We start from the raw sequence: 12,605 nt of genomic DNA on the forward strand, positions 1-12,605 counted from the left end.
CTTACAGTAGACCTGCAATGGTGCAGACATTGGGTAAGTAAGCCTATGGGCAGTTGTAATGAGGCCATTTTCAGCAGAGAGGGGGTTGAATAGAAGAGTTGACACAACTTATGGGAAAGTTACAAACGAAAATCATGAAGGTTTCGAGCCGAGGGCAAGTGATTAACGAACTCATTGGTTTTCTGCCTTTAAAAGCACACACTCTCATGATATGGTTTTAGTAAGGAAGAGAGAAGCTACAGAGAAGTCTTCGGGCTGCTCTGAGTCCTGAGTTTCGTAATGAAACTACTTATCCGTGTTTATTAAAACTCAGAGAAACCTGTCATCAAAGATCTGCCAAAGAGAACCATTTCAGCAATTGGCGAACTGGTAGTATTGAACTGTGAGGTCTTTGGACACCCTGAGGCTTCTGTTATCTGGACTAAAGATGGACTTAACAGTACACCTCGCGCTCAATTGAAGGACAACGGCAAAGTACTTGTTATAAACAATGTTGCTCCTGCAGATAGTGGCGTTTATGAATGCAAAGCTATGAACATGTTTGGAGAGAGTTATACTACTACGACACTCATTGTCGCTGGTACGTGTAACATTTTGTGACTTTTACATAAATATTTACTTCTTTTGAGTACATCCGTGAAGGAGATGGTGTCTTTGTAGGGTATCAAGTTGAAGAGGAGGCAAAACTGTTCCAAAATCGATGACCAAATGGTAAATTAACAACAATAACACGATATATAACAGCAACAAATGAGAAAACTGCTTGCTAATGTGCACACAAAAACACATCATGGTGGTGTCTATGGATCTCCCTCACAGGAGTTTTTTACTGAAATTTTGCCTGACTTTATATGGCCTCATTACACTTTCTTTTTTCTCACAGGGCCACCCAGTTTACTAAAAGAACTTTCTCCCCCCTCGGTGTTATGTGAAAAGCAAACTCTGTGTTCTCTCTCGTGTCATGCAACCAGTTATACTCCATTTAACTATTCTTGGACGAAAGATGGCCATGTTCCAGTAGGCGATAACATCAAACTGATGAATAATAGTATCATTGTCACGCCATTGGATGCACAAGACTATGGGGAGTATGTGTGTCATGTTGCAAACGGCTATGGATCTACAAAGTATAAAATTACTCTGTTTGCTTCTAAGGATAATCAAGATGGTGGCGGTAAATATTTTGCTCACAAATCGAACGCTATCCAAATTAGCTTAGCGCTCTCAAGTCTGATTTGGTTTTTCTATGCTGCTGATAACTTTTCGTGCAGGTTTAGACATTACTATCAAAAGCAACATTATGTAGAGGTCTCAGACGCCGACGTTTTTAAGTGTGAAGTTTCTTTTTCTTTCTTCAGTAAGAAAATAATTTGATTAGCATTGTATAGGTCTATCTATCCGTGTATCAAAATTAGCCTGTTAGGTGGTAACTAAATCGAAGCAAAGCTACCAATGTTAAGAGGGCCTAAGGCTAAAATCTGTCTGTGGTCTTCCACAAAACACAGGTTTTAGATTTTTGAGGTCATATACAATGTGTTTGACTCGACGAAATTTTGAGAAATTTTTCGAATGCAGCGAAAGCTTTGGAATTTTAAAAATTTTGTAGGAAACAGTGAATTAAGATCTTAAGGGACGAGTCAAGATAGTTTGAAACTATTTTCTAGTTTCCTGGAGTTTCCTTACGGTGAATATGCTAAAAAAGAGACATTATTACCTTGAACCAAAGAAACTAGGAAGAACATTAGGAGATTTTAATTCACCTGGACTATGTTAGTAGTGTTTGATAGTTTTTGTTTTTGTTTTCTTTCGGCAAGGTACACAAAGCATCCTTCTTGTTAGTGTCATCGCATTGTCTTGCCTTGTGGTTGTGTCACTTATTATGAATAGTGTGCTGATATGGCAGCGGAAACGAGCTGTTCCTAATGAAAGGATACAGAATCAAGAAAAAGTTGACTGTGAAAGCGTCAAATCTTCACGTGATCAACAGTCAACTAATCAACACGCTTCAGACTCAAGTACATATATGGAACTCAAACCCAGGCCTTCGAACCGACAGTGTCAGGTATCTCCTGAGTATCACTCTCTACAGGAAAGACCCGAGAACCCCGAATACTACAATGTGGCGTTTCAGGAAGAAAATGGCGGGAAACAAAATGAAGAAGTGTATGAGGAAGTATGAAAATGCTTCTGATTATGTATCTGTCTGGGTCAGAGCATCCATCCTGTTTTATATGAAAAGTTTAGTTATCTACGCATGCTCATTTGTTCTTACTTACATGTATAGTATAAAAGGGGAAAGACGCATAGATGACGTCACCATTACCAATATCTTGCCTCTTTATTCCTTAATACAATTGGATTCCATGTTTCCGTGAGTGTGTTCTATAACAAGTCACAGAAGACATCAAAGTGTGGTAAGAACGTCAGTGACGTAGTAACATACTCGGCTGCACTTCGTGTGCAACTTTTTTGTTCTCATCACATTTGACGTCATGTGGAATCAACAAAGGAACAAACATATGGAAACATTAAATCTAATCGTTAATTGGAAACGGTACTTCGGTTCGTGACACACTTTGTTTTTGTCTCGCCTAAAGAAGCACTCGGTAATTTGGCATTAAAATGCATGTATTTTAAGATACGTCCTCCTCATGATCGTTATTATCACTTTTACTATCATAATGCCGCATAGGTTGCCGTTCTTTAACATCGCTGTATGGAAAATATATGGTACACTCATAACAATAACCTGCTCAAAAGATCCTGTCAGCGAATGGAGTCTGGTTACTTCAAGAACATGCATGACCTTTATAGGTTTCTGATCAAGGCAGTTTATTAATAAGGCATTAAGGGCTTCTTCAACGTGCAGCAACCTTTGATTTGGTCCATTTGAAACTCTTTCCTTACATCTGCCTTTTATTTACATGCACCTATGTATTTACATTTTTTTGCTGTTGATGCATGTGAAATGCTATACGATGGAATCACGTATAGCCACATCTGAACATTTAGTTCTAACCTCAAATGAAAGTTAAATGAAATTCATAATTTTGGGTGAGGTTCCCAAACTGAACGAAACCTCTTAGAAGAAGATCACACATATACATAAACTTACTTTGCTTAAAGAATCTATATTATCAAGTGAGATTTAATCTATATTTTTATATACTGTTAGCACTACTGTTAGCTATTCCTTTTACCTTTAAAAGAGGGTTCTATTTTTTCGAGGCGTTTACTGGATATCAGAGACGTTTTAAAAATATTTTTAAGTAGATTCTTCTCAACTGTAAAGACCATGTATTGGTTTTGCACTTTTACCTTAAAGCAATTGAAAATGTGAACAACACAATGTTACTCTTAAGTGTTTCAGTTGTAAAAAATTGGACTTTTGGAAACCAATCACAATCAAGGATCCCAAACAACTACAATGATCCATGCTGAAAAATACTGATCCCATCCAAGACGTAGTGAACCCTGTTTGCTGGCCATGTCGGGGAGGCTCAAGCGATGTATTGGCCATAGCCATTACATTAAGATGATTAATTTAAAAACACTTTTTGCCTGTCTTTACGTCCATCTCTGTCTCCGCGTGGCTCTAGAAATCATGAATGTGATCTTCGACTAGAAATAGTATCCCACCTCCGAAAAAAAAAAGTATTAAAATGAAAACACACCAGAAACGAGTTGGTTTCAATGGAGACTCACGATATGGACCCTTTAACGACAAGAAATACTGAAAGGAGCGAACTCGTTACTCTTCACGCAACCATTACGCAACCGAGAAAGCAATTTTCAAGACAGTCGTTTGTTTTTGATAAGAAAATATGCCTGATATACGAGCCAGTAACCATATGGTAACTGTTTTAATTCCTTCTAGGAAAGTTTATTTACCGTTTTTTTTTTCCGTAAAAGTGGTAAACAGTTTTCCAACACTAGTCAATCGCTCAGTCAAATAAAGCATATGAAGTGACTATGTAATGAACAATGGGGGTAAGTTTCTAACGAAACTGTGGTGCCAGCAGATACTTTGGTTTTATCAGCTGAATTGATAAGATAAATTGGCCATCGTACAAAGTTTCATTGTGGACGATGCGAGCGTTAGCCCTCCGCCATTAATATACACAAAAGTCCGGTCATTGTTAAAGCGATGAGTGTTTTCGTACTGACCTACGATTTTCTCCGTGTTTCTGGGACTGACCAAGCGATTCGGATGATCGTGACCTGTTGACGAAGGAAGTGGACTTAAGTCAGGTAAATAATTTAAACAACATCGCATTGATAAGTCATGTTAAGTCATTCTTCAGCCAACCAGGAATTGACAAAAATTAACTCAATGAAGGTTAAAAGGAACTTCACATACCGGTGCTCATCGTTCTTTCGTTTCCTTCCCCAAGTTTTCCCCATAGACAGAGGTAACACTGCAAGGCGAAAAGAGAAAAAGGCAGAAGACTGCAGAGTTGGACTTGATGGCGCGATATGGACTTGATGGCGCGATATGGACGCATACCGGAATCACCAGCGATCTCGGTATATACCTCATGGCTTAATGCCATATAGACGACAAAATGGTTGATAAAAAAATGTTATATATAGTTTATACCGCGATTTCAACTGATGAGAGATGCGATGACACCTGAGAAACCTAATTCAATATGTTTCATACACAGGCGGACGATTGGTGGATATGTCACGCCGGATAGAGAGATTTAACATTAGCACAATAATTAGCTTCCGGTCATTCCAGCTCTTTGGGGCTGCATGGTGCTGCTCGGTCAGTTAAAAAATCATCCTACAGTTTACCGTTTACTAGATCTCAGGTTTGAGGAGTTCTTTCAACATGTCCTTATTGATCCCGGATTATGCCTCTGATCGCCGATCCCTGGCTTCTGATCCATCATTCCATCCCTTGATCCTTGATCCCACATAACTCGTGATACGGCATTAGCATGTAGATTTTTTCCAAATGTTTGGAATCTCTCCAAATAACATTTGATACTCTCAAGAGGTTTAGAGTGAACTCAGTACCTTCTTTGCCATGACAACGTCATTGCAATTAGGTGTAAATGTATTGAAATATGAGCTACAGCGCAAGGCATGCTAGGAAGTATCAAAGTACAATAAAATACCAACCTTATAAAGCACTAGATCGTTATGCAACAACTGCAGACGAATTTGAATTGGGAGGGAAAAAAGGGGCCTCTTTTCAGATGAGCTTTCTGTTACAAATGGCTGGTCGATTAAGTAGAGCAATCGTGATCACATATCGTGACGCCCGCAATCCAACCATGGCGCAGTTTTATCTCGACATTTGTTTCCGGTTAGCTTTTCTCGCTGCACTTCATTCTCTTGTTTCCGGTGAGTACAATATCATCTGAAATCTATTCGAAAGGCTTATGTAAGATATATTCCAGCATCTGGACAGGTTCTTGAAAATACTGATTGTCCTGCCGTCAAAAATGTAAACAGAATGTCGACTGAAAGGTTCTTTTATCTTCCCAAGAGTATCAGATTTTTGGTTTAGAAATGGCAATAGCCTGCAGGCGCAGGTGTCTCATTAGGGTGTGACGATGTTGATAAGCGCCCGATCAAATCTCGTTTCCTCAAACGGCCATCTTTGATTTGGAGTAAACGGTAGGGGGAAGGGGCGAGGATAGGAGAAAAGACGCCGCACTGATATTCACTCCCCACCCTTACCCCTCCTTATATTTTTTTACTGATGCTCGCCCCCCTTGGTACAAATTCATTTCTCTCCCTCAGCCTTCCTCTCCCACCTAAATAAAATATGACGGTCCTAAACTTTCGCGAAGAAAATACAGAGCACTCGTTCGCAAAGATTACGCCTGCTCTACGGGTTAAAATGGCTAGCGATTTCAAATCCTACGTCGTTTGTTTTCATGTCGTAAAATTTCTCGGATTGGATTGAGACTTAGCGATTATTTGGTATCATCACATTGGGTCGGAAAATTTATCTACTTAAAGAAGTATTCTAATTTTTAGAATCACTTAGCACACATTTAAACAAACAACTTTTAATATTTTGAAGTTTGAAAGAGCTTACGAGGGGAGATTATGTATAAATTTCTGAATATCGGACCTGGAGTCTTTTCAAAAGCGTGTCAGTCTGGCGGTCATTTAGAATTGAAAATATCTACAAAATTTCAGGGTATTTGGTGTATAAGACTTTCTCGCAACTAAATTGCCTATACGGACCGTATCAATATCAAGGAGATGAGGCAGCTGCTCCGGGTTTCACATTTGTTTTTTCTCTTTTTGTTAAAAGATCATCTCCAAAAAACAAAAAGGAGACAGTCAAAAATCTACCTGCCTGTGTGAGCAGCTCAATTTTAAACATTAAATTTTTCAGCAAACATAAAGAGGGTTCTGAACCATTGTGTTTCAACCAAGCTATATCCAGGGATAGTTTTTCCAGTTATCAGAAGTTATAATTTGTTTTACAGTCACGATGAAGGTGTACCAGTAAAGATTTCTGGAATAGATAAAAAATGCATTAAGTCACACTGTTGATGTATTGGGAGGAGAAACTTAGCAGTTTCATGTCAGAGCTAGCTGTGACTATCAAGCCTGGTCTAAATGAGACGATAGCTGTATCTACCAAGGAATATGGTGAGTTCCTTAAATTTACCGTTACTTGAATTGCAGTGCACTTGGGCACGTTTTCATGTATCACAACATTTAGTGACCTCATCTTGGTGATCCTTGTTCATGTTTAAAAATGATTAGATTTTTAACTTATTTTCTGTTTGTATGATTTAATATGCTCACCATGAAAACAATAAGTATCTTGCATTACCAGAAAACTCTTTAAGTGAGTTTGATCTGTTATAACATTCTTCCTACAAGGTACATGTTTAAATGTTGCATAGCATGAGCTAACGATCAGCTCTACTTTTATCACAGGCATATTAATTTATATTTCAACCAACGCATAGTAACCCGTTTTTCTTTTTTTTCTCTCTTTTATTTCGTTTATTTGTTTCTGTTTTTTTTTTAACAATAACCTTTCAATATCTGTCACAGGCTGAACTGATTTCTAACATTTTGAGACTATTACTATGTCATTCTGTTTCACTTTAGTTGAGTTTTTTTTTTTTTTCATCCAAGAGTAATTAATACAACATGGTGAAAATTGTTTCTCGTGCTCGTCAAAGAGAGCCTATTCGTGGACCAGAAGAGATATCTTCCGCTGCACTAAACTCCACAAACATCAATATAACTTGGCTTGGATTGCCAGGAGAAGTTGCCTACGGTAATGTCATAAGATATGAAGTAAGGCTTACTGTAGTAAATGGTTTGAACCCGGGGGTAACATGTGAAGGTGTAGTCTGATCGTCCGGGTGAGTGTAGTCCTGAGAAGGACTGTTGTCTGTGGTAGTGACTGACGTTTCGACAACCTGTGCGGAAGTCATCATCAGAGTGAAGTGAATGATTGTTGTCAGTAGAATGTTCTTATTCCAGTTCGTGTGAAATGATCGGTTGGTTTTGCCGTGATGTTATTGGCTTTAAGACACAAGTGACGTAAGTCGGTCGTGATTGGTCTGTTTCGATCTGTCGGTAAAGTTAGGTCGTTCTTTTTCGGTCGTTTGTGATGTTTATGTCGTGAATGAGTCGTTTGTATGGAGCGGGTAGTTGTTGACATCTGTTTAGGGGAGTCTGTTCTAAGTTAGTAAACCAGCTTTCCAGAGTCAGTCGTTGAAAATAGTCAGTGCTGTAGGTTAGGCATTGCGCAGAGTCCCAGTCAATGTTGTGGTTGGTAAGTCGATGGTGTTCAACAATGTGATTGCTGACATCACCTTTCCTCGTCGCCCGTCAGTGTTCAGTCAGTCTTGTTGTGAGGTTTCTGCCAGTCTCACCGATGTAGGAGGCTTGGCAGTCGGAACAATTGATCTTATAAATCGTTCCCTGTCTGTTCCTCGGTTCGTCTTTGTCTTTAACGTTGGTTAGTAACTGACGTAGTGTGGTGATGGGTTTGTGGGCGACGCGGATATTGAAGGGTAGTAAGATGCGCGAGATGTTTTCAGACATGCCTTTTATGTACGGTATGGTTGCTGTAGTCGTAGGGGTTGCGGTGTCGTTTGTTTCGGTAGTGGTAGTGGGGTCGGTGAGTGTTTCGTCGGATGAAGTCGTTGTTGTAGTTGTTCTTCGTAAAAACACGGTGAAGGTATTTGTTCTCGTCGGATAAGCTGTCTGTCGAGTCGCATACTAGTTGTGCGCGTCGTGTTAGAGTTCTGATAGTTGTGGCTTTGTGTGATGTAGGGTTGTAGGATGACTCGTCTAGTAATCTGTCGGTGTGTGTCGGTTTCCTGTAAACTGTCGTCCGTAATGAGTTGTCGTTGTGGCTTACCAGGCAGTCTAGAAAAGGAAATTTGCCATTTTCTTCAACTTCTCTGGTAAACTGTATGTCAGTGTTTTGTTCATTAAGGTGGCGGTGGAATGCGTCAATTTCGTCGTGTCGAACGGCGGTGAAGGTGTCGTCAACGTAACATAACCAAAGCGGTATCGTTTGTCGGCAAGTCGAAAGGGCGCGTTCCTCGATGTTCTGCATCACAATTTCTGCTATAACAACAGGAACTGGAGACCCCATGGCAGTGCCGTGTAACTGTTTGTAGTGTTTACCGTTGTACTGAAAGTAAGTAGACGTTAGGCAAATGTTTAGCAAGTCCATAATGTCGTCTGTCGGTAGCGGTAGTGGGTCGGTAGATTGTCGGATTGCAGTCTCAGTGCATTGTAATGCCAATTGAAGTGGAATACTTGTGAACAGTGATTTCACATCAAATGACACTAGTTTGTAGTCGTCAGGTATCTGAACAGTCTTGGTAGCGTTAATGAAGTCTTCAGTGGATTGTAGTTTATGTCTGGATTTGTCGGTTAGCGGTTGTAGTATTGTCGTCAGGTACTTGGATAGTTGGTATGTGGGAGAGCCACAGAAAGAAGTGTTTTTACGAAGAACAACTACAACAACGACTTCATCCGACGAAACACTCACCGACCCACTACCACTATCGAAACAAACGACACCGCAACCCCTACGACTACAGCAACCATACCGTACATAAAAGGCATGTCTGAAAACATCTCGCGCATCTTACTACCCTTCAATATCCGCGTCGCCCACACACCCATCACCACACTACGTCAGTTACTAACCAACGTTAAAGACAAAGACGAACCGAGGAACAGACAGGGAACGATTTATAAGATCAATTGTTCCGACTGCCAAGCCTCCTACATCGGTGAGACTGGCAGAAACCTCACAACAAGACTGACTGAACACTGACGGGCGACGAGGAAAGGTGATGTCAGCAATCACATTGCTGAACACCATCGACTTACCAACCACAACATTGACTGGGACTCTGCGCAATGCCTAACCTACAGCACTGACTATTTTCAACGACTGACTCTGGAAAGCTGGTTTACTAACTTAGAACAGACTCCCCTAAACAGATGTCAACAACTACCCGCTCCATACAAACGACTCATTCACGACATAAACATCACAAACGACCGAAAAAGAACGACCTAACTTTACCGACAGATCGAAACAGACCAATCACGACCGACTTACGTCACTTGAGTCTTACAGCCAATAACATCACGGCAAAACCAACCGATCATTTCACACGAACTGGAATAAGAACATTCTACTGACAACAATCATTCACTTGACTCTGATGATGACCTCCGCACAGGTTGTCGAAACGTCAGTCACTACCACCGAAAACAGTCCTTCTCAGGACTACACTCACCCGGACGATCAGACTACACCTTCATAAGGTTTACTGTAGTGGAAAATTGTACGCAGATCCAGTTTGCCTATCATTCAATCATTAACACAACCATTACCAATGTTCTCGTGAATGCACTCTCTTTTAGTGCCAAGTACGAAGTGTCTGTTAGAGGCCAAACTGCTGTGGGGCCTGGACCCTACGAAACACCTGTAATGGTGCAAACATTGGGTAAGTGAGCTTGTAGGGAGCTTTCTGAGGTAATTAATAGGGTGGGAGTGGAGCTGAAAGTTGGTAACAACTTCTGGGAAAATTTGAAAATCACGGAAAATTCTTTTTGGTTTCGAGCCAAGGCAAGGGTTTAACGAGTTCTTTGGGTGTGTATTGAGACGCAATGTAACCTCACATGTTCTCCTCCAGAGTAAGAGCTGCTTTTACAACTACTACTACCACTACTACTACTGCAACTCTTGCTGTCACCACCGCTACCATTCTTTGGTGGTAAACAGGTAAGGAGACCTTAGTTAATGACCTAGCTGAAGAAGACATGTAGTATGCAGTCGAAACGTTGCAATCCACCTCCCAGGTGATCAAATCGTGCGACAAACAATTACATTTCTCTTTAAAGTGTTATTTATCACGAGGAATAGTTCGAAAAATTGCGAAAGTTGAATTGAAAGTGGTCCATAATTTTTTTGAGAGCATTATACTTTTTTCCCTGATAATATTAAGCGAAAGTGTTTTTCAAAGCGAAACCTTCGGTGTCTTGCCGTTGAACAAAGTAGAAAATGTAAGTAGATGAGTTGGTCTGTACGAACAACTGAATTAAGACCAGAAAAGGAAAGGCTTCACGCCCCTGTTGAAACGACAGAGCATTTGGAATTCACATAGTATTTCATTCTACCAATGCAAGGGAAGGTGGTCCTAGTTTTTTAGAGCACTGACAAAATTCGGTGAAGTAAAACCGACAGAATCCCTGATTACTTTTGACACTTCATAAACATGTCGAGAATTGTGCGAAACGATAAAAATAAGTGTTGTCTTTTCTCCAAATATCGTTAGATGTGCCTGACGTAACTGAGCCTTCTTTCTCTTCTCCCAGCTGAAATGTGGTCCAAAGAGAGGTCATCTTCGCCCTCTTTTTCCGCGAATTCCAAGGAAGGTGGAATTTCAGCCAAAGTAATGCTTCCACGTTTTCCTGGAAATGCAAGGTACGACTGACTAAGTAATCTTACGATAATTTTAGGTGCTATTTTAAATGAGTGTAGGCTTTTTCTTCTAACTAAGGAAGAGAGCATGAGCTTGAGACGATCAAAGTTTGGCTTTCGTATATTTTAGTATACGTGATGTAATTTCAGTTTATGTTCATTTTCTTTCAATGTAAATATTTTCAGAAATATGCATTGCCATGTGGAGATACAAAGTAAAATATAAGTAACAATTGACACCCCAATATACTGTTGACACCACCAATATCCCGTCACGTATCTTGCAGGTTTTTTCAAGTTATTATCACAACAAACAGTTCGAACTATACTGGAGCTGTTAAGCCACCAGGAAGATCATACAACACAAGACATGATGACGTACGAAGAAGCGCACAAATCTTCCGTTCCTGCTGCTTATGTTGCTTTCCAGTTTGGAGGAAATGATTTTCATAAAAATAAGGAATTTGTTATTGGAGATAGAGCACAATCCGGCGGTAAAGAAAGGACAAAAAGTAAGTAGTGGTGATTAGTTTTATTAAAACAAACCACTCCAGCTGAATACGAATTACAGAGTGGTCTTCAGGGCTTTTGTCTCTGAGGTATTCTAAGAAAACCTCTGTCATTCGAAAGGGAAGTCTATTCGTTATTTTAAGAAAAAAAAACCGACCCATTGACCTATTCCAGGTCTGCATTCTGATATCTCAGGAACTCTCCCATCCTGAATTATCATCTTGCTGTTGTTACCTGCTTTTTGGCCTTGGTGAGTCACCATGTGGTACCCAAACGCACATCATGGTTGCACATGAATGATTCGTATGTTGTGGTTCTATTTTGCAGACGGTGTGTGTCTAGTAACTTCGTAACCTTTTGTTTTGTTTTGTTTTGTGTTATTTTTTCTGGTTTATTTGCTTTGTATGATTTTCTTATTCAGAGATTTCATGCGCTCAGTAACCCAGTCCAGTATAATCTGTGATTTGCTTAACGATGAAAGACTTAGATGCTGTTTGTATGGTCATCTGTGTTTTGTAATCACCCTGAAGTTGGCTATCAACTGAGGGGCTTTCATGCTATAAATTGTTAAGTTAAAAGGGAGAAGATGCAAATCCTTCATGCTGCTGTGTGTCATTAGCTTTGTTAAGGCATGTCTAATCCATGTTTATTATTACTCAGGGAAACCCATCATAAAAGATCTGCCAAAAAGAACCATTACAGCAATTGGTGAACTGGTAGTGTTGACTTGTGAGGCTAGTGGAGACCCTGAGGCCTCTGTTACCTGGACCAAAGATGGACTTAGTAGTATAGCTCGCGCTCAGTTGGAGAACAACGCCAAAATACTTTTCATAAAAGATGTTATTCCTGGTGACAGTGGCGTTTATGAATGTAAGGCAGTGAACATATTTGGAGAGAGCCGTACAGCTACGATAGTTTTTGTCGCGGGTACGTAGAAATTGAGTTCCTTTTTTTTTTTTCAGATAATAATGATGGTTTATTAAAATACACATAGTGGCATAAAGACTGAATTGCAATGTGCTTACATAAGTTACAACAAGAAATAAAATTACATTTGTTTCAAAGGGAATGGGATTACAGGCTATTTATAGATTATTTACAATTCAGATATAGATAAAATACTATGATAGAGATAACCAAG

At 39.8% G+C, this 12,605-nt stretch overlaps 2 protein-coding genes across 3 annotated transcripts in view; both read left to right on the forward strand.

Annotated features, from left to right (window-relative positions):
- LOC111323974 (uncharacterized) overlaps positions 1-2,641 on the forward strand; it is a 26,303-nt gene extending 23,662 nt beyond the window's left edge. The window contains exons 8-11 of one of the 2 annotated variants that reach the window (XM_088737421.1): positions 1-33; positions 314-580; positions 884-1,174; positions 1,815-2,641. The exon at positions 1-33 is cut by the window's left edge and continues 276 nt beyond it. In XM_088737421.1, the coding sequence (XP_088593547.1) occupies positions 1-33; positions 314-580; positions 884-1,174; positions 1,815-2,179 (956 nt within the window). In that variant the 3' untranslated portion in view covers positions 2,180-2,641. The remainder of the gene's footprint in view (positions 34-313; positions 581-883; positions 1,175-1,814) is intronic. The other variant, XM_088737422.1, reaches the window with a different exon arrangement.
- Positions 2,642-11,277: 8,636 nt separating this feature from the next.
- LOC148719812 (fibroblast growth factor receptor homolog 1-like) lies at positions 11,278-12,399 on the forward strand. The gene is made up of 2 exons (XM_088739165.1): positions 11,278-11,466; positions 12,125-12,399. Exons 1-2 carry the CDS (start codon positions 11,325-11,327, stop codon positions 12,397-12,399), a joined length of 417 nt encoding a protein of 138 aa, XP_088595291.1. The 5' UTR covers positions 11,278-11,324.
- The last annotated feature ends 206 nt before the right edge of the window (positions 12,400-12,605 follow it).

This window comes from Stylophora pistillata, chromosome 11, assembly GCF_964205215.1.
Source record: "Stylophora pistillata chromosome 11, jaStyPist1.2, whole genome shotgun sequence".
Classification (NCBI taxonomy): Eukaryota; Metazoa; Cnidaria; class Anthozoa; order Scleractinia; family Pocilloporidae; genus Stylophora; species Stylophora pistillata.

Excerpts from the sequence above, each read along its gene's own strand:
- LOC148719812 (XM_088739165.1), top strand. The coding sequence starts at position 11,325 with ATGATGACGTACGAAGAAGCGCACAAATCTTCCGTTCCTGCTGCTTAT. Across the intron at positions 11,467-12,124 it reads CGGTAAAGAAAGGACAAAAA|GGAAACCCATCATAAAAGAT; the intron begins GTAAGTAGTGGT and ends ATTATTACTCAG.